This window comes from Schistocerca gregaria, chromosome 1 (assembly GCF_023897955.1).
Source record: "Schistocerca gregaria isolate iqSchGreg1 chromosome 1, iqSchGreg1.2, whole genome shotgun sequence".
Taxonomy (NCBI): Eukaryota; Metazoa; Arthropoda; class Insecta; order Orthoptera; family Acrididae; genus Schistocerca; species Schistocerca gregaria.
Window position 1 is genome coordinate 293486917 of NC_064920.1, and position 24760 is coordinate 293511676.

Genomic DNA, 24760 nt, shown 5'->3' on the forward strand with positions numbered 1-24760 from the left:
TTAAATGCTAGTTTTTAAATGATCATTCTCTACCATAAGATGGGGATTGTTTGTCATCTGACCTACTATGGACTTCAGTTCTTCTGAGTCAAATTCCAGTGAATTTTCTTTTTCTTATTATGAACTTTTATTATTGACTTATGAACTTACATTCTTAACTCAACCTTGCAAATGAGAAACGATTTTATGCTTAATCCAGTTAATTGGGGTTAGGTGTTACTGGTAGGCCAACTCCATGTACAAGGATACCTCTTTCCTCTCACAGCTGCCCTGTTTTGATGTTGAGACTGCCACTTTGTTGTTGTTGTTGTTGTTGTTGTTGTATGGTTGTTGATCACCCTGAGTGCCAACATTCATAACAGTTTTTTTGAAGGCCAAATCTAATGCAGACCTTTTTAAAAATCCATGTTTTCATAGTTTTCCTCTTTTCTTGTGATGGTTCCATGGTAAGTAGAAATTGTAATTATTCAGCATGTAACAGGTGATAGATGGAGTGAACAGTGCGGGCAACAACTCGTGGTGGCAGACCTTGTAGATAGGGAATGGCTTCTTGTCTGGTGCAGTGATTGTTATTGTAGTGAATTGGCACCATTCTGATTATCAAGCTGAGTATTATTTTACGTTTTTCAAATTTCTCCAAGCTTTCATGAGCATCTAGTTCATTGCACATGTCGCAGATATCTATCCTGATCAAGTGTATGCCTGCTAGTTTTTCATTGGTCAGTAACATCCTGTTACCAACTTTGTGCCATGTACTGCTGACTTCTGTTGATAAGTGCATTGTGACTGTTTCCATGTGATTTTTTATGGTAATGTTGAAATTTTGACTCAGTGCTGTTCTTGACTGGATTTCCTGTGACTGCGTCATATTTTATCTCTAGTCTCCTTTCTGTGATTGGGAGCATGTCCTACAGTGAAGTTCTTCTGCTGCATTGTCACACCTAGGTGGGTGTAAATGGATGCTGTTTTGGACTCAGGTCCATATTTGACAAATGAGACGACTGTCTGACTGGCCTGGCAGTATTTGTTTCCTATGATATTAGAGGCCTTGAGTATCAGCAGAGCAGTGCACTTCTATATGAAATCGATTAGGCTGTGACCTCCTCCTAGTTTTGAAGTGTATGTGGCATATGCAACCTTCAATAGTTCTCCTTGTAACACAAGCCAGGTGGGCACTTTACCATAGCTCAACCCAGTTCCTTGGGCAGATTTAGTAATATGGGACATGAATGAAGCCTTTGAAAGTAAATATATTTATTAGCTTAAACTCCTATCAGTGTTAGATTTCTTGTTGAGTTTGCTGTACTTAGTGCTCTGGTAGAATATAGTTTTGTGCACCAGTTGTCAGTCACCATTTGTTGAATGTTGGCTTGGACATGATGGTCTGCAGTGCCATTTCTTTTCATATCAGGACCCCTTTACTTGTTATCTGCGCGATCCTTGCAGCACTGTAGCAGCTTGATGATCCTAGACTTCCACTTCCGTAAGATAATGCCAAACTGCATATGGTGACAGTTTCTACTGCTTCTCTTCAAGCTTTCCAAACCTTACTTTATCCAGCAAGGTCGCCAGATCGCTTCAAAACTGAGAGCTGTCCAACCAGCTCGGGATTTTGAAGATCTAAAGCACCAACTGGACAGAATTTGGCACGATATCCCTCAGGACAACATCCAATAACTCTTCCAATCAAGGTCAAGTCGAATAACTGCCTGCATAGGGGCCAATGTATCACGTACTTGCTCAATTTGTGAAGCTCTTTCTCTCGAATCCAATTTTCTTGAAATTTTAACCATTTGGTTATATATAAACGTACACCACATGTAACATTCCCTGCCACATACACACAAATCTTTCATGTTGCGCCTTTTCTGTGTTCTGACTGTTATAAACACAAATGGACAACTCATGAGGGAATCCGGATGTCATTTATATGTATTGAATTATCAGCCTAATTGGTTGTCTGCTTAATTGAAAATTATATGTAAATACATTTTATTCGCAAAAGACGGCGTGATTCTGAAGCAGGTCATGTTTGACACCAAGGGAATGAGGTCACAAGCCACAAGAGCAAGTCTCAGCTGAATGTGGGCAGTTGTATAGACAGTTTTCGAGAATATTGAGCTGATTAGGCTAATGATTCTGATTTTTCGATTTTATTAAATAATACATTGGCAACACTGATCAAGCAAGATGTCGTTTTTTTTTTTTTTCAATCGAGCAATAACAAACACTACTTGTAGTTTTGGTTTTCGATTTTTAAGTTAAAGAACAAATCCGTAAAAAAAGAAAATTGAAAAGGAGGCACTGGACCTGAACTACCAACGACCACAGGATGGAGACATGGAGTATATCACAGGAGTTGTCGAGCTGAGTATCTGATGAAGAGCTCACTTTTTGTGAAGAGTGCAACAAAACACAGGTAGGCCTCAACACAGAATAAATAGAAATTAAGAAAGGAATTCAGACAGGAGAGCTGTGGGGACGGAAGACTGGGCCACGCGGTTGGCAGGCGCGCTCACCAGCAAGTTGAGGTAGGGCGCGATGATGCCGCCGACGCGTGCACACATGGAGCTGGTGCCCAGCGCCGCGTTGCGGATGACGGTGGGGAACTGCTCCGTCGTGAAGATGTACACCGTGCCGTACGATGCGGTCACTGCCAGCTTGCCCGCCATCACCAGCGTTATCTTCAGCCACAGAGCATCTGCAACCCGGAGACCCGCGTCAATGCACTCATCACACCTCGCACCTCCCACCTTCCGGCGTCAAGGACGTAGCAATATTATCACCCTCCATATGGCCCTGATCAAGCACCTAGTGATAAATTGTTCTTGCACTTAAAGAGGGTCAGCACTTCGAGGTAGATCACGACGTTCAGACGTCAGTTCGGGATTGATTTTAAAAAAAAGAGGCTGAGGTTTCTATGAGGATGGATTTCAGAAGCTGGTCCTGCAATACAATAAGGACCTTAACACAGTTGCAAATTACTTTGAAAATTCGATTAAGCTCAAGGCTTCCTTGTTATAACAAACATGATGTAATATTGTTTAAAATTTTATTTTAAAACTATACTTATTTACAATATGTACAGAAACCAGATGGCAGTTATAAGAGTCGAGGAACATGAAAGGGAAGCAGTGGTTGGGAAGGGAGTGAGACAGGATTGTAGCCTATCCGCGATGTTATTCAATCTGTATATTGAGCAAGCAGTAACGAAAACAAAAGAAAAATTCGGAGTAGGTATCAAAATCCACGGAGAAGAAATAAAACTTTGAGGTTCGCCGGTGACATTGTAATTCTGTCAGAGACAGCAAAGGACTTGGAAGAGCAGTTGAAGGGAATGGATAGTGTCTTGAAAGGAGGATATAAGATGAACATCAACAAAATCAAAATGAGGATAATGGAATGTAGTCAAATTAAGTAGGGTGATGCTGAGGGAATTAGATTAGGAAATGAGACACTTAAAGTAATAAATTAGTTTTGTTATTTGGGGAGCAAAACAACTGACAATGGTCGAAGTAGAGAGGATATAAATGTAGACTGGCAATGGCAAGGAAAGCGTTTCTGAAGAAGAGAAATTTGCTGACATCAAGTATCGAGTTAAGTGCCAGGAAGTTGTTTCTGAAAGTATTTGTATGGAATGTGGCCATGTATGGAAGTGAAACGTGAACGATTAATAGTTTAGACAAGAAGAGAATAGAAGCTTTCGAAATGTGGTGCTACAGAAGAATGTTGAAGATTCGGTGGGTAGATCACATAACTAATGAGGAGGTATTGAACAGAATTGGGGAGGAGTTTGTGGTACAACTTGACAAGAAGAAGGGACCGGTTGGTAGGACATATTCTGAAGCATCAAGGGATAACCAATTTAGTATTGGAGGGCAGCGTGGAGGGTAAAAATCGTAGAGGGAGACTAAGAGATGAATACACTAAACAGATTCAGAAAAATGTAGGTTGCAGTAGGTACTGGGAGATGAAGAAGCTTGCACAGGATAGAGTAGCCTCAAACCAGTCTCAGGACTGAAGACAACAACAACAACAACAACAACAACAACTTACGTTCAAATATTCCTCGCATTATTTGTCAAAGTTTATGTAGTCATAAGTGACTGAACTAGTGGTGGTTGTTGTATAGGAGGGAGTGCACTCATGTATACACAAAGATCTGAACATTTCTGCCTGTGCTTATCTGGGACATTACCGGTCTTTGCACTGGCCAGTGGAGGGACAGTCGACTGGACGATGAGCCACAACAAAGTCTACAACCAGTAAACTCAGTCACTCCACACCCATTAGTGTGTGAAGAATCCAACTCTTTATACAGAACAACTTCAAACGTCTGATTACTTCTTAAGTGAGTTGATGTGTTCTAGGTTCGATGTTAAGCATATAAGCGGTAAGAAATGTGCAAAAGGCTTGAAACTGCATTTGAAGTCTGATGGAATTCGCTAACTGCCCTCATTATTGAACATTAGATAAGTGAAGTCCCGGTAATTTGCACTCGGTTCTAAGCAAAACTAATTTTTCATGCATCTGTGTTTATGACGCCATATCTCGCGAAATGTGTCTCACACAATTGATATAATTCTGCACATACATTCAGTGCTATACAAGGATACTGTCCACAGAAGTGTTGCGAACATGATTAGTATCAAAGAACTGTTACAGTAGAACTCCTGACTGATGCTAAATTTTTATACTGGATTACTATTGTCTGAGTAATTTGCTCCTTGTGTGTTTCTCTGTGAGACTTGCACACAGTATCTAACAGTTATACTAATCTCACTGAGTTAGGGTTTATCAGCAGCTTATACCTCTTAATGAGCAGATTATGACAGCAATTTGAATTATTAAATTCGGTTTATAATTATATAAAATACTGAAAATCAATTTTTGTTGACCCTGGAGGCCGTTAGATAGGCAATCTGCTGCTGGAAATGTGCACAATGAACAATGTTGGCTGATTAGCAGTATAGATCATACCAAGTGATGGTGTCTGGCACGTGGTACAATCCGGCTTCGAGGATGTACTATGCATAACTCTAATTGGGGAAACTGCCACTGACAACATGGGAGGCTTACCAACAATAATTATTCCCATGCACTATTCACGAGTGGAACAGGGTTGGAGGGATCAAATAGTTGTACGAGGAAGTACCCTCCGCCACACACCATAAGGTGGCTTGCGGAGTATGATGTAGATGTAGACAAAGTCAATTACAATGTGCAAGAATGTTTTGTTGATAGGAATCACGTCGACTATGGCAGAGTCCAAATGTGGGGATGCAGATCATAATGCAATCAATCACTCGCCCAATCAATCACTCGCCCAATCAATCACTCGCCCAATCAATCACTCGCCCAATCAATCACTCGCCCAATCAATCACTCGCCCAATCAATCACTCGCCCAATCAATCACTCGCCCAATCAATCACTCGCCCAATCAATCACTCGCCCAATCAATCACTCGCCCAATCAATCACTCGCCCAATCAATCACTCGCCCAATCAATCACTCGCCCAATCAATCACTCGCCCAATCAATCACTCGCCCAATCAATCACTCGCCCAATCAACCAGACATTACTAAGGCATACAGGTTAACGTAGAACCATCAACAATCTGTTGGCTGCGGAAACCATCGCCCCCACATGTGGGTACAGGAACACAGCCAAGGCAAGGTCGAGACAAAGAAAAAAATTGGAATATGCTAATTACAGGGATAAGATTACATCGAATTCCACATGTGGTAGTGAACCCACTTGTTAATAGGGCAATGTTTAAGCTGGTGGGGTAACCGCGATATTTTCCTGCAGGAGATATTTACAGTGGATAGAAAGCAAGCTCGGCGATATTATAGGTGCCATAATTAACCCCCTCCACCATAGAACAATTTAAAAAATAAAAATGGTACAAGCATTTGTATTTTTGCATACATCAATTTTCAAATTTCAGAACGAGCTTTTGGAGGATAAAATAGCATGAAAAATAAAAATCTCGAAAAATAGCAAGTAATTCAAAAATTGCAAGTAATTCAAAAATTTACAAGCTACATCTAAATTTAAAAAAAATTGTCTTCAGACCTGTGTTCACAACCAAATGGTTAGTGAGATACTACTGATGATTATTATTATTGCACACTTTGATTTTATGTCGTGTAAATATTGTTAATGTTATGGAAATTTGTTGCTATCATAGTTCTTAAATTAATTGCATGATAAGCACTTGCCAAATTTTCGAACATATTCTTTCGTTTGCACTGTACTCTGCTAAATCTCATTCTAGTGCAGACATTGGCGTAATGCAGAAACTGAGCGATTTATCTGACGACCTAAAGGGGATGATCATTAGCTTTCGGAATAAGGATGGAACCACTTTCCAAATGGCGTAGACCGTGAACTGTTTGCGTGTCGCCATGGATAAACTATGCCAGGCTCGGCATAATGGCCTTATCCAAAACTGGCGCTGACGCAAAAACAGTGCACCACAGGCCACAGATAACATAGATCATTGTACATTTGGAAAAACCAAGAAGAGAGATATGTGATATGAAAAGGTAGCTTTCGTGATCCAACATTTTCCTTAAGACAGACGAAACTGATGTTCGGTCGATGTTCTGTTTCCGAGAATGCTGAGAACATATTGTGCTACACTTCGTGGATTTCTGCTCTTTCCATTTCACAGCGCTCACCCACAGAGATCCTCGAATGGACCAATAGGACATCCAAAGTCAAATGGCAGAAATGAAACCACTACAGTAAAAGTAAACAGCGCAACCAAAAGTGAAGCATATAAAAAATTTTGCTCGAACGAGTCCACTTACAAATGAAATGTGATTGATTTACACTTAAACCTATAATCAGAATTATTGATACTCGCGTAAATCACGTAAGATGGCTTTTCCGACGAAAAAGTCCACCAAAAACTAAAGTCTAGGCCAGATGACAAAGCGAACGCCAGCTTCACATTTGTAACATCATGACAACTCGCATTATTATACCCCCACAGTGTTGGCGTCTCAGTCTGGATGAGTAGCACATTTTGCAATGTTGCTTACGAGTACTGTAACTTCTTAGGCGACTAGTCAGTGTGTTGATGGCCTTGTAAGGAGAAACCGGTTACCGAAATGAATTAATGGTTCAAATGGCTCTGAGTACTATGGGACTTAACATCTGAGGCCATGAGGTCATCAGTCCCCTAGAACTTAGAACTACTTAAAGCTAATTAACGTAAGGACATCAGACAGATCCATGCCCGAGGCAGGATTCGAACCTGCGACCGTAGCGGTCGCGCGGTTCCAAACAGCAGCACCTAGCACCGCTCGGTCACTGCGGCCGGCGAAATGAATTAATCCTATACAAAATAGGCAATATGGTGTTTTTCATTCATTCTCTTACGTTGCTCCTTAATGCTTGCAGATACGGTCATAAGCAACATTTAAGGACCAAGGTAACTTTCGCATAATGTGTCACTTCCATGTAACAAACCGATGGAACTTGGATCATACATACACTGTCCAGTCACATTGCGGCCCTCTGTCAAAAGCCTAAATAACAACATTAGCCAATGGGGACGTGCAGGAGGAGTGTCAATGAGGTCCGGGGAGGTGCCTAGGATGTGGAGCCACGCCGACTCCAGTCCAGTGGTCAACTGCCCTAGGTTCTTCAGTTGAGGATCAATGGTGCAAGCAGCCCAATCGAGGTGGCGCCATAGATTTTCTATTGACTTTGCGTTAGGGGAGTTTGATAGCGAGATGAGTATGGTGCCCTCATCCTGGTGCTCTTAGAACCAAGCATGCACACTGCGAGCTGTGTGACAATTTGCATTGTCCTGCTGGCAGAGGCATAAAGATGTAAAGTTTAATGGCAAGCTAAAAGGAATAGGAAAAGGAAAAGTGAAATTACACTAAAAGAAGCGGATAATGAGTGAAGAAAGATCACTATTACGCAGCAATGACTGAATGGTGTCTAACCGAAAAAAATAGGTGTTTACGATCTTGTGTATTTCTTTCACGACGCTGATCAGGTGATGTCTGACAACAGTCTCGTGGGCCCAAAACCGGTTAACTGAAGAAATTAATCCTGTGGAACATATACAGTACTGTCCTTTTCATTTATTATTACGCTGTTCCACCAAGAAGGAACGGAAGAACCAATAAAACAATGTAAGAGAGTTTGTTGCTGTGTTTTTATGTTTGCAGCCTCAATTTCAGCGCTTGTAGTCTGTATTTGTGAAGGGGCACGTGATGTGTAGATACAAAGTACGTTCCAGAACTATCCCGCTGCGCGTGCATTTCACATTTTGGATGCAAATCGTTTGCACGCCGGATCTTTGTTGCCAGAAGACCCCCCGGTCCTCGCACGCGGGCACTGCTGAGCGTGGCTGGGGCCTGACCTTCGGGCACAGCAGTGGTGAGCAGCAGCACGGCGCCGCCGGCCAGCATGCTGCCGCACAGGATGCTCTTGCGGCCCCAGCGGTTCAGCGTCAGCAGCAGGAACGTGTAGGCCGGGATCTCGACCGCGCCGCAGATGAAGAAGTTGAGGTACTCGTTGCCGCCCAGGCTGGAGGTGTTCCAAGACAGCCCGTAGTACGTCACGTTGTTCACGAACCTGCAGCACCACGGCAGCCGCTCAGCTTGCATTTCGCACTGGTCAAGTACAAGTAACAGCAGAGCATTTGCTGTAGGCAGTTAGTTTGTCACTTAACTCTCGATCAGAATTTCTAATCGTATTTCGCTGCTTTTCTTATTCTTCGATACCACCAACCACGGTTCGTCACATGAAACAAAAAATATGTCATTAAGGAGGCTACTTTTAACACCGCTTCTTACGAACCTTCCCAAGATCGCCAAGTCCAGAGACGCGTGCGTGGGCGGCCTCAGAAGCATAACACACAGAGTCGGTTAGGAATATATTCGTTTCTACAAAATCCTAAATTTCTTTAAAGTTCAAAATGGTCCAAATGGCTCTGATCACTATGGGACTTAACATCTGACGTCATCAGTCCCCTAGAACTTCTTAAACCTAACTAACCTAAGGCCATCACACACATCCATGCCCGAGGCAGAATTCGAACCTGCGACCGTAGTAGTCACGCGATTCCGGACTGACGCGCCTAGAACCGCTCGGCCACACCGGCCGGTTCTTGAAAGTTCTTCATTCATTGCTCTCAAATTTTGATACAACGTTTAATTTTGTTAAACGCGTTTTCATATATTTAATATGTCAGTAAATATATAGTATGCAACGGGAAAAGTTATTACGCAAAATCTCGAAAAGTTCTTGACTGATTTACTCCAACCTTTTACACAATGCTCTAATGACCATTCGGGCAGACACAGACTATATATCTTTAAAGTATGTAACCTATAAAATACCTATACACAGATCAAAACAAGTTTTGCATCAGCTCGGTTCCTAGAGAACCTGTACACAAGATTGGAACAGAGATCAATATAAACACCAGTTCTGCCCTTTTTATTGCTCGTAAAAACCGCACATTGCATGTTGTACCACTATACAGCGAGGCCTTCAGACGTGGTGGTCCAGATTGCAGTATACACAGGTACCTCTAATACCCAGTAGCACGTCCTTTTGCATTGTTGCATGCTTGTATTCGTCGAGGCATACTATCCACTAGTTCATCAAAGCACTGTTGGTCCAGATTGCCCCACTTCTCATCGGAGAATCGGCGTAGATCCCTCAGAGTGGTTGGTGGGTCACGTCGTCCATAAACAGCCCCGGGCATCTTCCGTAGGGTTCATGTCAGGAGAACACGCTGGCCACTCTAGTCGAGCGATGTCGTCCTCCTGAAGGAAGTGATTCACAAGATGTGCACGATGAGAGCCGAATTGTCGCCCAAGAAGACGAGTGCCTCGGCAATATTCTACCGATATAGTTGCACTATCGGTCGGAGGATGGCATTCACGTATCGTATAGCCGTTGCGGCGCCTTCCGTGGCCACCAGCGGCGTACGTCGGCCTCACATAATCCCACCCCAAAACAGCAGGGAACTTCCACCTTGCTGCACTCATTCATCCTGACAGGGTTGCCTCCAAACACGTCTCCGACGATTGTGTGGTCGAAGGCTTATGCCACACTCATCGGTGAAGAGAACGCGATGCCAATCCTGAGCGGTCCTTTCGGCATGTTGGGCCCATCTCTACCGCACTGCATGGTGTCGTAGTTGCAAAGATGGACCTCACCATGGACTTCAGGAGCCAAGTTGCGCATCATGCAGCCTATCGCGCACGCGACGTGCTGTGGCAGCACGAAAAGCATAATTCAACATGGTGGCGTTGGTGTCAGGGTTCCTCCAAGCCATAATCCATAGCTAGCGGTCATCCACTGTAGTAGTAGCACTTGGGCGGCCTCAGCGAGGCATGTCATCGACAGCTCCAGTCTCTCTGTATCTCCTCCATGTCCGAACAAAATCGCTTTGGTTCACTCCGAGACGCCTGGACACTTCCCTTGTTGAAAGCCCTTCCAGGCACAAAGTAACAATGCGGACGCGATGAAACCGCGGTATTGACCGTCTATGCATGGTTGAACTACAGACAACACGACCTGTATACCTCCTTCCTGGTGGAATGACTGGAACTGATCGGCTGTCCGACACCCCCGTCTAATAGGCGCTGCTGATGCATGGTTGTTTACATCTTTGGTCTGGTTTAATGACACCTCTGAATAGTCAAAGGGACTTTGTCTGTGATACAATATCCACAGTCAACACGTCTTCAGGGATTCTGGGAAATGGGGTGATGAAAAACTTTTTTTATGTGTGTATATACAATATGTAATAGTGAAATGTTATTTGCATACAGGAAAATTGTATTTATGGCTTATCGGCTTGTGATTTGAATACTACTACAGAATCTGAATTTGCAATAACAATAAACAAAACTCAAAATCAGTGAGAGGGGGGAAGAGGAGATCTATACAGGGGTGGGAGGAAATGGAATGAGGAAGTTCGAAGGAGGAGATTAGAACGTACATCCAATTCTCGCACATATTAGAAACATGTGCTTTCTCTTTACTTTCTTTTCCATTTATCCAGACCGAGGCACAGCGACGCGTGTCCGGGAACAAATAGTGAACAACAAATCAGGTGACGAAGTCAGGATGCTTTATCAATTAGCAACCTGACGGCGTATCCATAATTTACCTATTAATTTTATTTGGAGATACTAAAAATTCAGTCGCGAGTTAAACCATTGAAGAAATTTTTAACAGAAAAGCAGCGTTACGAAAATGATTCCTAACGTACTGAGGAACCGGAATCTGGAAACATTTCGGTTGCCGTCATTTTGTGATAAATTAATAAATTACTCAGTGTCAACATCCGTTAAAAACTGCTCAAGTTTTACTTGGCGTCGTCTTGTTCGTGAGAGGCGTAGGGAAACAGTGTAAACCAACTCTCCTACTATTGGGACTGTGCCAGTAAAGGAAACGCCTATGAGAAAAAGAACGTGCTCAGATATATACCTCGGCCACCAACGCAAATGGCGTTTTTTTAAGTCTGAAGACTACCAGATTGTGATGCCACCCTGGGCATAGAAGGTCTGACCGACGCCTCGTTCGCCTCAATCTGTGTGAACTTCGAGACGAACCATCAGCTGCCGCTGTCGTCACCGTTCGTGACCACCCCTTGTAGGCACTGAGTGCCATGCAGAAGCAGCAGTTATCTGTTCATTAGTTTGGACAGAGCGTAGCAATGTTATTCGTTTCGTGCATCGTTTCATTTACGTGGTCAGCCCGAGGATCTCTCATTTTGACAGCTCACCAAAAGCGCCAGATATGCGGTAAGAGTCACCAAAATGTCAACGAACTCCCCTTGCGAACGATGCGATCCGTCCCGAGACATACGCTTCTTCCAACCGCAGTCACGAAGTTCCTTCCCTCCCTCCATTTCCTTCCCTCCCACTTCAATCCTGCTGAATTTCAGTTGCTTCCTGTGGTTCCACAGGGCCCCGCAGCTGCACTCATCACTCCATCTTCGTCAGAACCATGACTATTCTCATACATTTACAGCATCACCTTTACACCATAGGAACATTCACATTATCATCAGTAATTTCATTTTTAGTGTGATATAAAGTAATCTACAAAGTTTTTAAAAGTGATCAATAATGTCCACCAATATGTTTTTCAAAGTCTTTAGTTAATCATCGTTTAGAAATCTTAAATATCGTCCACCAAAGCAATTTAAAAAAAAAATCGTCACTCAATCTGTTTTTACATAATACTGCAAGCTTCCTGTGTAATCCGCTGTCAGCCCGCCCCTTCGTGGAGAGTTGAAATAACAATAAAGGAAAATAGAATAGGGTAGGGCGGGGCTAGTTGAGCGTAAGGGTACATTGGGAAAACTAAATATCTCGGAAACTCTTCACCACATGCTAATGCATCAAATTGCGGAAAGAAGCGGTCGTGGGAGGGAACATCGCGCGACCGGCAGTGGCGACTTGTCGATTGAGTGAAGTACACGCGTGCATTGTTTATTTTGTGATCATAAAGTAAAATAATCGTAAACCAGAATATTTGTTCTGCACTAGTCAAACGTTATCCGTTTTCAATCAGGTAAGTGTTAAACTTACATAAATTTAGTATATTTTTGTTATGTATAAAAATTTTGGATGTAATTCTGTTGTTTCATAACCTCACTTTTATTTTTGTACTGTATTAAACCCGGGATGTAAACACGACGGAGAGGCTTCGTCCCGCCGTAGCCCTCGGTGGTTCACAACCCCACAACAGGCCACAGCAGTCCACCCACAACAGGGTTATTATGCGGTTCGACCCCTAGTGGACCCACCGCCCCTTGGGAACGTCTCATACCGGACGAGTCAACCCCAAATGTTTGCATGGTAGAGTAATTATACTGTACACATACGTGGAGACGGTGTTTGCGCAGCAATCGCCAACACAGTGTAACTGAGGCGGAATAAGGGGAACCAGCCCGCATTCGCCGAGGTATGTGGAAAACCGCCTTAAAAACCATCCACACGTTGGCCGGCACACCGGACTTGGCACTAATCCATCAGGCGGATTCGCGCAGGGAACCGGCACGCCTTCCCGCTCGGGAAGCAGCGCGTTAGACCGCGCGGCTAGCCGGGGGGATTGGATTGGGGTTAGTTGAGCAATAGTTGCTGAACCAAATCCTTTGACTTAGAACGAAAGTAATCTGGTTTCCCGGATAATTACATAAACATTCAAGTCAGAAAATAGTTCAAATGGCTCTGCGCACTATGGGACTTAACTTCTGAGGTCATCAGTCCCCTATAACTTAGAACTACTTAAACCTAAATAACCTAGAGACATCACACATATGCCTGCCCGAGGCAGGATTCGAACCTGCGTCCGTAGCGGTCGCGTGGTTCCAGACTGAAGGGCCTAGAACCACTCGGCCACTCAGGCCGGCCATTCAAGTCAGATTTTGAATGGAAAGACTGAGTCTAATCCAAAAGTTAGTCTTACGATACGTTAATACGCGACAATAGCGGAACACTCATTGAAAACGCTGTTTTTATTCAAAGAGATACGACTTGGATACTTAGTATATTTTATAGAGTCATTCCATTGTAAAAGACTTCCAGGATAAAAGCTAGCTGTGTGTTATGTAAACAAATGGGCTAGTTACCATGACATCAAGTGACTTCCACAGTGATAAGGAGGAGGAAGAGGAAGGTTGGGAGTTACGGAGGAGGCTGAGGAGGTCGGTGGCGAAGATCGGAAGGTAGAGGAAGAGGGAGATGGAGAGGTGGATGAGACGTAATAAAGATAACTGCGAACCAGTTAAAGAAGATGTTGAGCGCGCGGCGCCGCATGTTGGGGTAGCGCATGAGGTCGAGCAGCGAGGGCTGCCTGGCGTCCTTGGGCGGCTTCTCTGCGGGCAGCATGCGCTCCAGCAGGGCGTCCGGGGGCGCGACGCCGTTCACCGCCGCGACGCGCCGCAGCATCTGCTTCGCCTCCTCCGGCCGGCCCTGCGTCAGCAGCCAGCGCGCAGACTCCGGCACGAACCTGCGGCAGCCGGCGGCCGGCACGTCTCACCTTCCGTCCGCAAGGATTCACAAACAGAACACAGTACGTTCTCGCCAACTCCGTGCTCAACAGATTTTAGCTCTGAAATACTACCACCTTGAAAATTCGGGGATTAATCTGTATAGTTTCGCCTTTATTGCATTCTTTTCAATTTCCTCACTGTAAGCTCCACAAACAAATGAAACTGGTTTCTCGGAACTCTCATTACAATTTTTCATCAAACGCATTACCACAGTTACACAAATTAAAGCAAGCTAGTTTGTAGATGGTAAACATCTTGTGTCTCAAAGAAACGCAACATAGTACTTGACTTGTTTGTTCAGTGTATAATAACGTCACTTCTGTTAAGACGGGAAAGTTGCAGAAGACTGAACACTTCGTTGAACAACTACTCATGGTTGGGATTCACAGTCATATAATATTTCTTAAAAGACATCATAGTCGCCGTTGACTGTATAAAATATTTATTCTTACTATTGCAATTTCGGTCTTATGGCCATTTTCAAGTAACACTGCAAAGTTACCTAAACACAAAAATACAAAAGTGAAGGACAGGCTGTATATACATAATTAAGTAAACATTTTTATTAAGAATGTAGCTCAATTATAAAAATTGGAGATAAATGTACATTACTTACATTCTGTCAGATAATAAAACTATCGTCAAAATGCAGCCTTTTGACTTTGAGAGTCCCACAAGATCCGATGAGTAAGACACTTATTACATCGTAATATGTTCTTAAATATATACTGAACTGTCGATGTTACCATCGTTCTAATAATCTATCACGCATACAAGTTCAGGTGCACTGACAACATTTGGAGCTAAGTCAGTTGGCGTGAAAATACATTTACTAAAGATACTGCCTGTGCACGTAGCAAAGATAGTGCACACCAAGGATACAACTTATAAGCTTTATAAAGTAAAGTATTCATCTGTCGACATCATACACCTTACTAAATAGTGCTATGATTGTAATGGGCAGTAGGATAGGATGGGAATATTTATTTATAACATAATAGGGAATAATACTTGTGTTATCCGTTAATAGGCTCTCACATTGACTTTAGAGCTCATAAATGAGATGAAGATAGAGCTCTGATGTACAATACTTTGTAAACGTATAAATTTTACGAATATAAATGGCGTAAAACGCTCGCCAGCAATCCAATTCACTTTGCAGCACCACAAATTTTGACAAAACATCACAATGCCTCCGCACAATCACTTAATGCATCCTTCAACGAGGCTCTATTTTAGTAAACAGGACTAAGTAAATATGTATACTACTCCATCGAAATTGTTTAAAATGTTTTCGGTAAGTGTCTAAAATAACTGTACAATTCTATGAATTACTGTTGAAGTAGATTGATACAATAAATCATAAGCTTCGGATACAATGAAATGTCGAGGCTACATTTCATTTATAAAACATACAAAAATGAAATACATTGGAGTATGCTTTTCTTCCCTCGTTATAGTCCATAAATTTTTCTTTACAGTAAAATCAGTAATCTGGCGTAATAAGTGTCGTACTCATCGGATCTTGTGGGACTCTCAAAGTCAAAAGGCTGCATTTTGACGATAGTTTTATATTCTGACAGAATGTAAGTATGTACATTTATCTCCAATTTTTATAATTGAGCTACTTTCTTAATAAAAATGATTATGTTTATACACCCTGTGCTTCACTTTTGTATATTTGTGTTTAGGTAACTTTGCAGTGTTACTTGAAAATGGCCAGAAGGCCACAATTGCAATAGTAACAAATATTTTACACAGTCAACGGCGACTATGAGGTCTTTTAATAAACTTCGTTGAAGGTTTCCTGTAATGATTTCCATCATCATGTAATACCTTCCGTACGTATACTGGTGCTAATTTTCTCCCTAACGCACGGTTCGTTCATGATTTGACTTAAACTTACAGTCTGCGCGAATCAATAGTGAGTAGCTAAACCGTAGGTCACACAAGTCAAGAAAGTCACTCCTATGATTTGCATCCATTATCGTAAAATCTTACACCTTTGACAGTGAACACAAGTTTAATTGTGCAAATTTGGTTTCAAGAGCGTTATCGTTGAAAATTCAAATGCTGATCTAACAATGACGGACATATGCTAAACTGAGAATAGAAATGGCAATAATTATCGATTTCGACCTATTTAAGTTTCGCCCGCTAATTTAAGAATATTCCGTATCTTTCGAAGGACGAATTTCAGAAAGAACATCCTCTTTTAGGTGGGTAAATCCGATAGATATGTCCGTAGATATGTCAGTAGAACAGCAACACTATTTAATACGGTGCGGTAAATATGTCAAACAACAACTAATACTATATACTGAGTCAAAAATATTTCACCCTTATAGTCAACAAAAATCTGCCGGATTTGAGGCCGCATTGTCATGTGTAAAATTCCGACATTTCGGCGACTTTTGCAAGGCGCCTTGCTCAGGGTGTATTGCAGCCAGTAGCAATACACCCTGAGGAAGGCGCCATGCAACAGGTGACAATGCGGCCTCAAACCCAGAAGAATTTTATTGATTGTGACAACGGCAGCGGAAGCCTGCCTTTACATTTCACCCTCCTGTTTAATTGAAGTAAAGCTACAATTTGTTATTCGCTTTACGATTTACGTGTACTGCGTTTCATAGGTCATCCTGCAGTCCAGATGCAATTGCAAATGTCGTTTAGGATTTTACAGCCGAAAGCGAATTATTTACAACAGATCCTTTTTGTCAGTGTCTATCGAGGATTAGCGAAGTTTCATTGACTTCTCATTTGAACAATTGCAAGCCCGTGTCTCGTCATTGGTTATGCGGATGTAGGTATGTGTAGGACGTGGAACAGGGAAATGTTCTTTAGTTACGATCGTCAGGAGATTTCTCAGCAGAAATCGTTGCTTGCAAGATATTAAAATTAGCATTACTGCCACAGCTTAAATGTACCGAAATTTTGTTCACTTTTGTGGCACTCAGAAGTGGAGGTGACTTTTCTTTTCCTTTTCTCATGTCCACATGCACTTGCCAAATAAGCTACGTAACTGCAGAATGTACCTATTTTCAGCAATTATTTTTATCTGTCAACAGTTTGAATGAGTATCATCTCACACAGTGAATGGTCTAATTTCTCTCTCACTGCAAATGTCATTCAGAATTGCTCATCCTACATTGCTAGGCTAGCGGTTGTTTTTATTGCCAGCTGTTAGTAGGTTTTTGCAACAAGTGCTATCACGTGAGACTGAAATAAGTAGTGTGCCAAACTGACCAATATGTAGTTGTGATAGATCGGTCGGAAATTGACTATGTATGTCATGACATATTGCATCGTAAGTTGCAAAACAGTATACAATCAGCTATGCTAAGTCCGCGGTGGAGTGTGACATTGCTTAGAATTGGTGGACGGTTGTCGACAACAAACTATTTCAAGTCACAATAACGTATAGATAATATAACCACAGTCCTTCGCAGGAGTGAACTCCACCTTTTGGCGTTTCTGGCGCATGACGTGACAAGGGAAGTATGTAAACGGAGCAGAGCAGAATGGGGAAACATTCTAGCGGTGATATGGGCCGCAAATAGAAAAACTCACTTAACAGTGTCTTCGGCAAAGGGCAGATTGTTATGGCCTGGCGTCTGGGAACGGAAACTGAAAAGCTGGTCAGCTATTCGCGTGCTGCTGCCGTGAACATCAATAGGAACAGGTTGAAGGACGGTGGAAACATGAGTAGGTGACAAGGTACTGGACGGTCACGTCTCATCACTAACGTAGAGGTCACAGACTTGCCCGCTCAGCGGAGTAGGATAGGCGTAGATCCGTGGCAGATCTGTCATCAGAGTATATGTTTCAGAACAGCGCACACTGTTGAACATGGGGCTGCTACCAGTTCTCATAGTGTGGTCTTATTTGTTTTGGCTCATCAGCATAAATATTTAATGTACAGTGTAGCAATGATGTAGTGCCCAGAAAGCCAAACGAATACATACAGACGGCATTTTCACAGCATGCTTCATTTATGCAACTGAAAATATTTTACTGACGTCAACACAAGATTGCGAGAGACTGGGTAACGACACAGAGATATAAACGGGGTGCTAAACAGCATATGGCAAGCTGCTGCTGGGCCATGTGGGAGAATCTCTATCAATCTACCGGTGGTGTGCACACTTGGAGGGAGACCCCCAGGAGAGTGATGAATGAGCTGCAATTACACCACCATTGTAAATAACATGTGAAAGCGCTGTGACTAAGTAATTTTGGGCCTACAGTTCAGATCTGTCAATGAATGAACAGCCTCTGTGCTAGAGAGTAATGAACGCTGCAAGGAAATTTTGTTTCACTCCCACCAACTCAGATTCGTCTTTGGTAATTACGCTGTGGACAGCTCTTCACTAGAGACTACACTACGCGAAAGCAGACGAGGCCTCTTTGTCTGTGACAGTGTTTTCGAACTTTCATTGACGCTCACGAAAATCCATTCATCACACTCGTCTCCAGTCAGTAGCATTGGTTATCACTTTTTTCAGATGGAGTTAGGTAATTTTATATCATGGAATCTATCTCCTGCTGTCTCGCTTTACTTATTCGTGTTACCCGGTATTCAGTCCGCGACGCTGCAACTGTTGGATATCTTACCTCCTCGTATTCTCAGTCACGTGACTTTCACAGCGACAGTGCACCAAACTACATCGATGTTGACTTCAGAGCACCTCGACGACAAGTCTAATCGTTGAACTGGAAGTGGAGGTGGAGGTGGAGGTCCTATCCCAGAATCAGTGCAATCACCGTATTTCAGTCCTCTAGATTTTCCCATAATGTAACTTCATGACGTTGGTGTTTGAAATCCTAGTCGAAACTGATAAGGAAATGTTTTTGCTTAATAGTCGCCAGGGTATTTGACAAAATATGGCAAAATTTTATGTGCCCTTGTAATACTTGTATTCGGGCTGTTGGACGGCACTATGACGAATTTTTTTGACCTGAGATTTAGTCCTTGCCTAGCTTCTAATTGCTTATGCAAAAATAAAAAAGAAACAGAAAAACACACACAGTTACTGCAAAATCTTGTCTCAAAATATCCATTTTGGGTCCCATACCACTTGCGTAATTTTTCTCCTTATTTTAATATCTGGAAGCGCTGTTGATACAAACCTGCCAGACGCAGATATGCAAAAGGGGAGTGGGGAGGGGGGAGGGAGGGGAGGGGGGTGCGATGGTCTCTCGCCAGCACTGTCAAACAGATATGAATCATGGGGCACACTTCGGCAGTGTAAGTGATGTAATGGGACTACACCTATGCTGTTTGTTATTGTGTTCCACCAGATGGTCCAACAACGATGAACGCGGCAAGGAAATTTTGTTTTCTCTCACGAACTCAGATTCGTCTTTGGTAATTACGCTGTGGACGGCTCTTCGCTAGAAAAAAAAATGGTTCAAATGGCTCTGAGCACTATGGGACTGAACTTATGTGGTCATCAGTCCCCTAGAACTTAGAACTACTTAAATCTAACTAACCTAAGGACATCACACACATCCATGCCCGAGGCAGGATTCGAACCTGCGACCGTAGCAGTCGCGCGGTTCCGGACTGCTCTTCGCTAGAGACTACACTACGCAAAAGAATTAATCGACCACTTTTCAGACCCCCGTAACTGCTCCGAATTGCGACGCTTAAGTTTGAAATTTTGCTCACAGGTGCGTACAACCGTCCTGTGTAATGATACAAAAGTGTAGTGCCCTGCGACGTCACCCACTGGCCTCGACGACGATTGAAACAGCAAAGTGTTGGCACGTGCGAAAAGAAGGTCAAACCTAAGAAGCTTATGTGACGCTTAAGCGGGTTAATGATGACACACTGGCACCCATCAGACGATGGGTAGGTAGTGACATGCCCTCTTACCCAAGTGTCGCCCTTTCTTCTGACGCCTCTAAGATGAAGATCAGAACCGGGACGCCCGGCATTGAAATCGCGCGGTTTTCTTAGGAGTAGCCGAGGAAAACATTCCACATTGACCGCCGCTCAGAATCGGTGCGAAATGGTCACAGCTGACGGCACAAACGGCGTCAATGAAACCACCCTTCTCTCTGGGATGATGATTGCCACATAACTCACTGTCAAAAAAAAAAAATAATAATAATAAAATAAAATAAAAAAAAGGACGTTCCTGGTGAGATCCTTAACAGGACGACGTTCATGACAAACTTTGACACAGCTGATAATCTTGGACGTTTCAACCCTTCTCTAGGGTCATTGGGAGGCTTCATTCCAATTGAACATGATCGCATCCCCTTTGTAAAACAGTGCGACTGCAATTTTTGCTCTCTTACACAGGTTGGGACCACTGGGGACCACTCAAAATCATTCAACGAAATCTGAACGTGATCTGAGGCAGCAACAGATGTTTTTGCTTTCCCAGCCCTCCTGTTTTGCGCCCTGCTATGGCATGATCATGGAAGGGTGGTGCGAGACTGGCTCAAGCAAAGGTCCCCTCTAACATCCTCAGTAAAGCAAAACTTTCTATGACCTCCTGCCCCCCACCTTTACTGAGAATTTTAAAAACTTGCGTGTATTAAGGCAACGCGTGAAGTAGTCTGAGGCGCTGGAATCAAAGGGGTTTCTAATAGTTGCTGCCTGCTGGCGCCTAGGTTTACTTCACATGTTCGCTCTGTAAAGGCATATTCTTAAAATTCTCAATGAACAAGGGCCGCTGCCACCGAGGGTACTGCCGAATTGGAGGCTCTTAGCGGGACACTTTGCCGTTGTATCCACGCATGAGTCTAGGCCGCACCCTCTTCTGGCCACGCCACAGAAGAGAGCAGATCAGGCGATCTGAAAAAAACTGTAAGCATCCTTCGATGCTCCGATTGGCGTTCGAAGTGCGTCGGATGATTTCGAAAGATCCCTAGTGTTTCCGACCGAGACACAAGGGGTAACACTGCACTTCAAAGGGGTGAAATCATGTCCATTCGGGATGCAGGCCCAAAATGTCCCTAAAGAAGGGTTTAAATGTCCGAACCTGTCAGCAGAGTCTAAGGTTGTCAAGAACGATTTCCTGTTACTCACTGCACTGTGAACTGTCGTTTTAGACATCGAAATGTGTGGTAATCCTTGCCCTAGCGGAAAAGGGGGGAGGGGGGTTCATTGGCGCTCTTTATACCGCCCCATGAGGCCTTTTCGTGTGTGTTCTGAGCGGTGGTGCGTCTAGAATACTTTTCTCGGCCACTCCTGAGAAAACTGCGCGATTTCAACGCTGGTGGTCGCGGTTCTGACCTCCATCGCACAGGCGTCAAAAGAAAAGGGTGACATGTTGGCAGGATGGGATGTGACGACCCCCACCGTCTGACACATCCACGGTGACTTTGGGTAGAGAGGTGATGAAAATTGCTGCCACATTAGTGACACATTAAGCCACCCTAAACGTCACCAACGTCTGAGCTGTGGCCTGTTTTTCGCAATGGTCGACACCTTGGTGTTTGCAGCGTCGTCGAGCTCGTGGATGACGTCACAGTGGGAGGCAGTGGCAGGTTTCGGAAAAATGTGATCCTGTGATTCCGTTGACAATGGTATGTGAGCCAACATTAGGTTGTCGAGTGAGTTCAGTGATCAATCCTGACATTTATTGCAACCTGTCTTCATACAATAAAATGAGACTGTGAGCTAACATAAAGGGTTATCTATAAGTATAACCGGGGTTCCAGAAAGCGACTGCGCAAAAACTACAAGACATACAGAAAAATGCTACAAACAGTGAATAGAGCATCTATCCAATTTTTCGATTCGTAATGTTTACCATACCGTAGTTTCACTAGGGCGCAGTCGTCTCATTACATTTAGACAAGTCATCCTCTCCATGCTGTTACGTTAAGTTAGCTCACGTGTGTAGATAGGCAAGCCAAGGGATAGATTTCCATGCGGGTTGCTGTCACGCTATCCCAGACAATTCGTGTCAGTCACTTATATGCGTTTTACTCGCTTCTTGACATTTGCCGCATCACAGTATCCATTATGAGTACTTGTCAGTTAAAAACTCTGAGGACAGCTCTATCCACTGATGCGTGTACTTAATGTACGCTAGAGTTTTCACGTAGTCGTCTTTCAAAAAAGTTTTAGAACATCATGCATACAAGAACCCACATTCAGGCATCATATTTCAACGCCCTTGAGGAGACCATTCAAAGACAGAAATGCCTGCTTCACTTCACTATTTGTTATACCTAGCTGAATACTGGCATTTCCTGGGTACATATGTATTCAGATCTTCCATTAGTCCTCTTCCTCCTCCTCCTCCTCCTCCTCTCCCATCTACTCCTCCCCCCCCCTCACCCCTTCTGTCTTTCCGTCTCCCCCCCCCCCCCTTTTCTCTCCACGTTATCACACCCATCCCGTTAGGAGGCTGGTGGTTTCTACCCACACAGGATTTTTTTCCATATCGTAACTAATGTGTGTACCAAATTTGATTTAAATCGTGCCAGGGGTTTAGGACGAGCTTTTTACCTGTAGCTTTGTCCGCGTACGCGTATGTCAAATTTATTTCACATGCATTTAAAATATTTCGTACGTAATTGAACACACATCTCACCAACATCTCTAGCTCATTTCGCACTACAGTTTTCTTTTTATGCAGCTCAAGATTTATGTCGTATCTCCAGAAGTATGTGTCGTACAGTGATATATTTTTGTAGGTACATCCACTGGTATATATGTCTACCGTCTGAAGTATGTTGCGAATAGATTTGGTAGTAAGGAAGTAATAAAAATTAAACGTAATGCATGGTTCAAATCGCTCGAAGTACTATGGGACTTAACATCTGAGGTCATCAGTCCCCTAGACTACTTAAACCTAACTAACCTAAGGACATAACACACATCCATGCCCGAGGCAGGATTCGAACTTGCGACCGTAGCAGCAGCGCGGTTCCGGAGTGAAGCGCCTAGAACCGCTCGACCACAGCGGCCGGCAGTAGTTCATGATGCGGCAGTTTCACTGCATTAACAGAGAATACGTAGTAACCGATAAAGATTTTTTCCTTTCATCAAGAGAGAGTTTCGTACAGGTTTGAAGTTATGTGTAATGTTTGTTGCAAGTCAAATACTGCACGAATAACGTCTGGGCATTTGCGCGTCATTGCTTACGTTACTTTCTCACCCGCGCCCCTTTGATAGATAAGTTGTTCTTAGCTGTATTGAAATTATTTCCAGATAGTACGTGATGTGTGGTAAGTTTGGCTGAATTGGTCCAATGCTTTAGGAGATGTGGAACATATATGTACATGAATTTTTATGACTTTATGTACCGTATAGGGATGTATGTATACTGTGTTTTACTCAAAGTAACTTCAAGGTCCGTATCTTTTTCTACTTTAAGATTACAGTGCTTTGGAAGGCCTGGTCCAATAGCAGGGAGGATGCCGTTGCCTTCCTCTGATCTTCGAAGTGACTTACCCACCCAGATACATAAGGGACTAGCGTGGTCTCCAACAACGGTGGTACATTATCAAACGTTGGCAGAGATCGAAGATCTGAAAAGTGAGACGAATCCTGGAACTGACCGAGGATCGAACCCGCGACAATTGGATATGCCTGGCACTTTACCACTGAGCCACCGAGTCTGACAAGCGACGAATCGTCATTGTTGTGCCCCGGTCCACCCCCTACGTTGGGATAAACGCAGACGTGAGGGTGCTCACCACCAGTAGGAGAGGAAGAGGATGCCGGGCGCGGTGAGCGCCACCTGGAGCAGCCGCCAGTCGCGGATGCAGTAGGCGATCGCGGCGGTCAGCATGTAGCCCAGCGTGAAGAAGGTCTGGCAGCCCACGCCCGCCAGCGTCCGCTTGCTCGGCCCCACCATCTCCATCGCTGCAACACCAACCGATGCCGGCGCTCCCTTTAGACCAGGCAACCGACTGCAGGATCGATATAGTCGCGGCGTGGGCTGGCGAAGACGTGGCCTCTTCCTCAGTAGCTGCAGGATTGCTCTCCTCCACGAGTTGGCAACGCCGTATGTCAACGCCGAAGTCAATGTCGATCAGAAACCTCGCCGTTTTGAGTCCATCCCTCAGGTCAGCGACAGAAAGTGTCTGCTCCGCACAGCGGCTTCCCAGTTTCCATGGTGGGTCCAGGTGGCGGCACACTTTGGTCCAGTATCTTCCAGAAGAGTTTTCAGTAGATCCAATTAGCTGTTTAGACAAGAAATTATAAAATTTCCACGGGTGTAGAAGAATCCAAATCACGCACAGCGTTGCCTGCGTTAATCCAATTTTCATCCAAGACTGATAAGGCTGGGCTGAATCATATTTGCTTATTCAGAACTGTTGCACAATCACTAGTTCTGAAAGTTGTGGATTCGCCTTTTATTCCAGGTCACATTTACAGATAGTTAACAGAAAGTAAGGAAAGAGACCGAGTTCAATATCTCCATAGGACGGGGTCCTAGATGTTGGAAAATGAAGGGCCATATTTAACGTCCATTCGACGAAAAGGCCGTTGGACACCGAGAAAGGCTTGGAAAATACGAGGGAGGTGAAGGCTACCAGCTGAGACATTTTTTGAAGGAACCTTCCCGACACTGGCCACAGTCGGTTTAGGGAAATAACTGAAACCTTAAATCTGTGTGATTCGATGCGAGTTTTGAACCGCAGTCCTACTGAATGTACGTCAAGTTTGTTAACCACTGGTCGGTTTCGCTCCCTAACTCAGTTGGAGGCATCCAGAAGCAAGTGAGAGTA

The 24760-nt window shown here is 43.7% G+C and overlaps 1 protein-coding gene across 7 annotated transcripts in view; it reads right to left on the reverse strand.

Moving 5' to 3' along the window:
* LOC126341744 (organic cation transporter protein-like) overlaps positions 1–24760 on the reverse strand; it is a 220562-nt gene that overhangs the window by 16167 nt on the left and 179635 nt on the right. For all 7 annotated transcript variants that reach the window (XM_050001803.1, XM_050001800.1, XM_050001799.1 and 4 more), the window contains 4 exons: positions 23723–23891; positions 13786–14013; positions 8393–8607; positions 2520–2701 (listed from right to left, as the gene is read on the reverse strand). In XM_050001803.1, coding sequence (XP_049857760.1) covers positions 2520–2701; positions 8393–8607; positions 13786–14013; positions 23723–23891 — 794 coding nt within the window. The remainder of the gene's footprint in view (positions 1–2519; positions 2702–8392; positions 8608–13785; positions 14014–23722; positions 23892–24760) is intronic.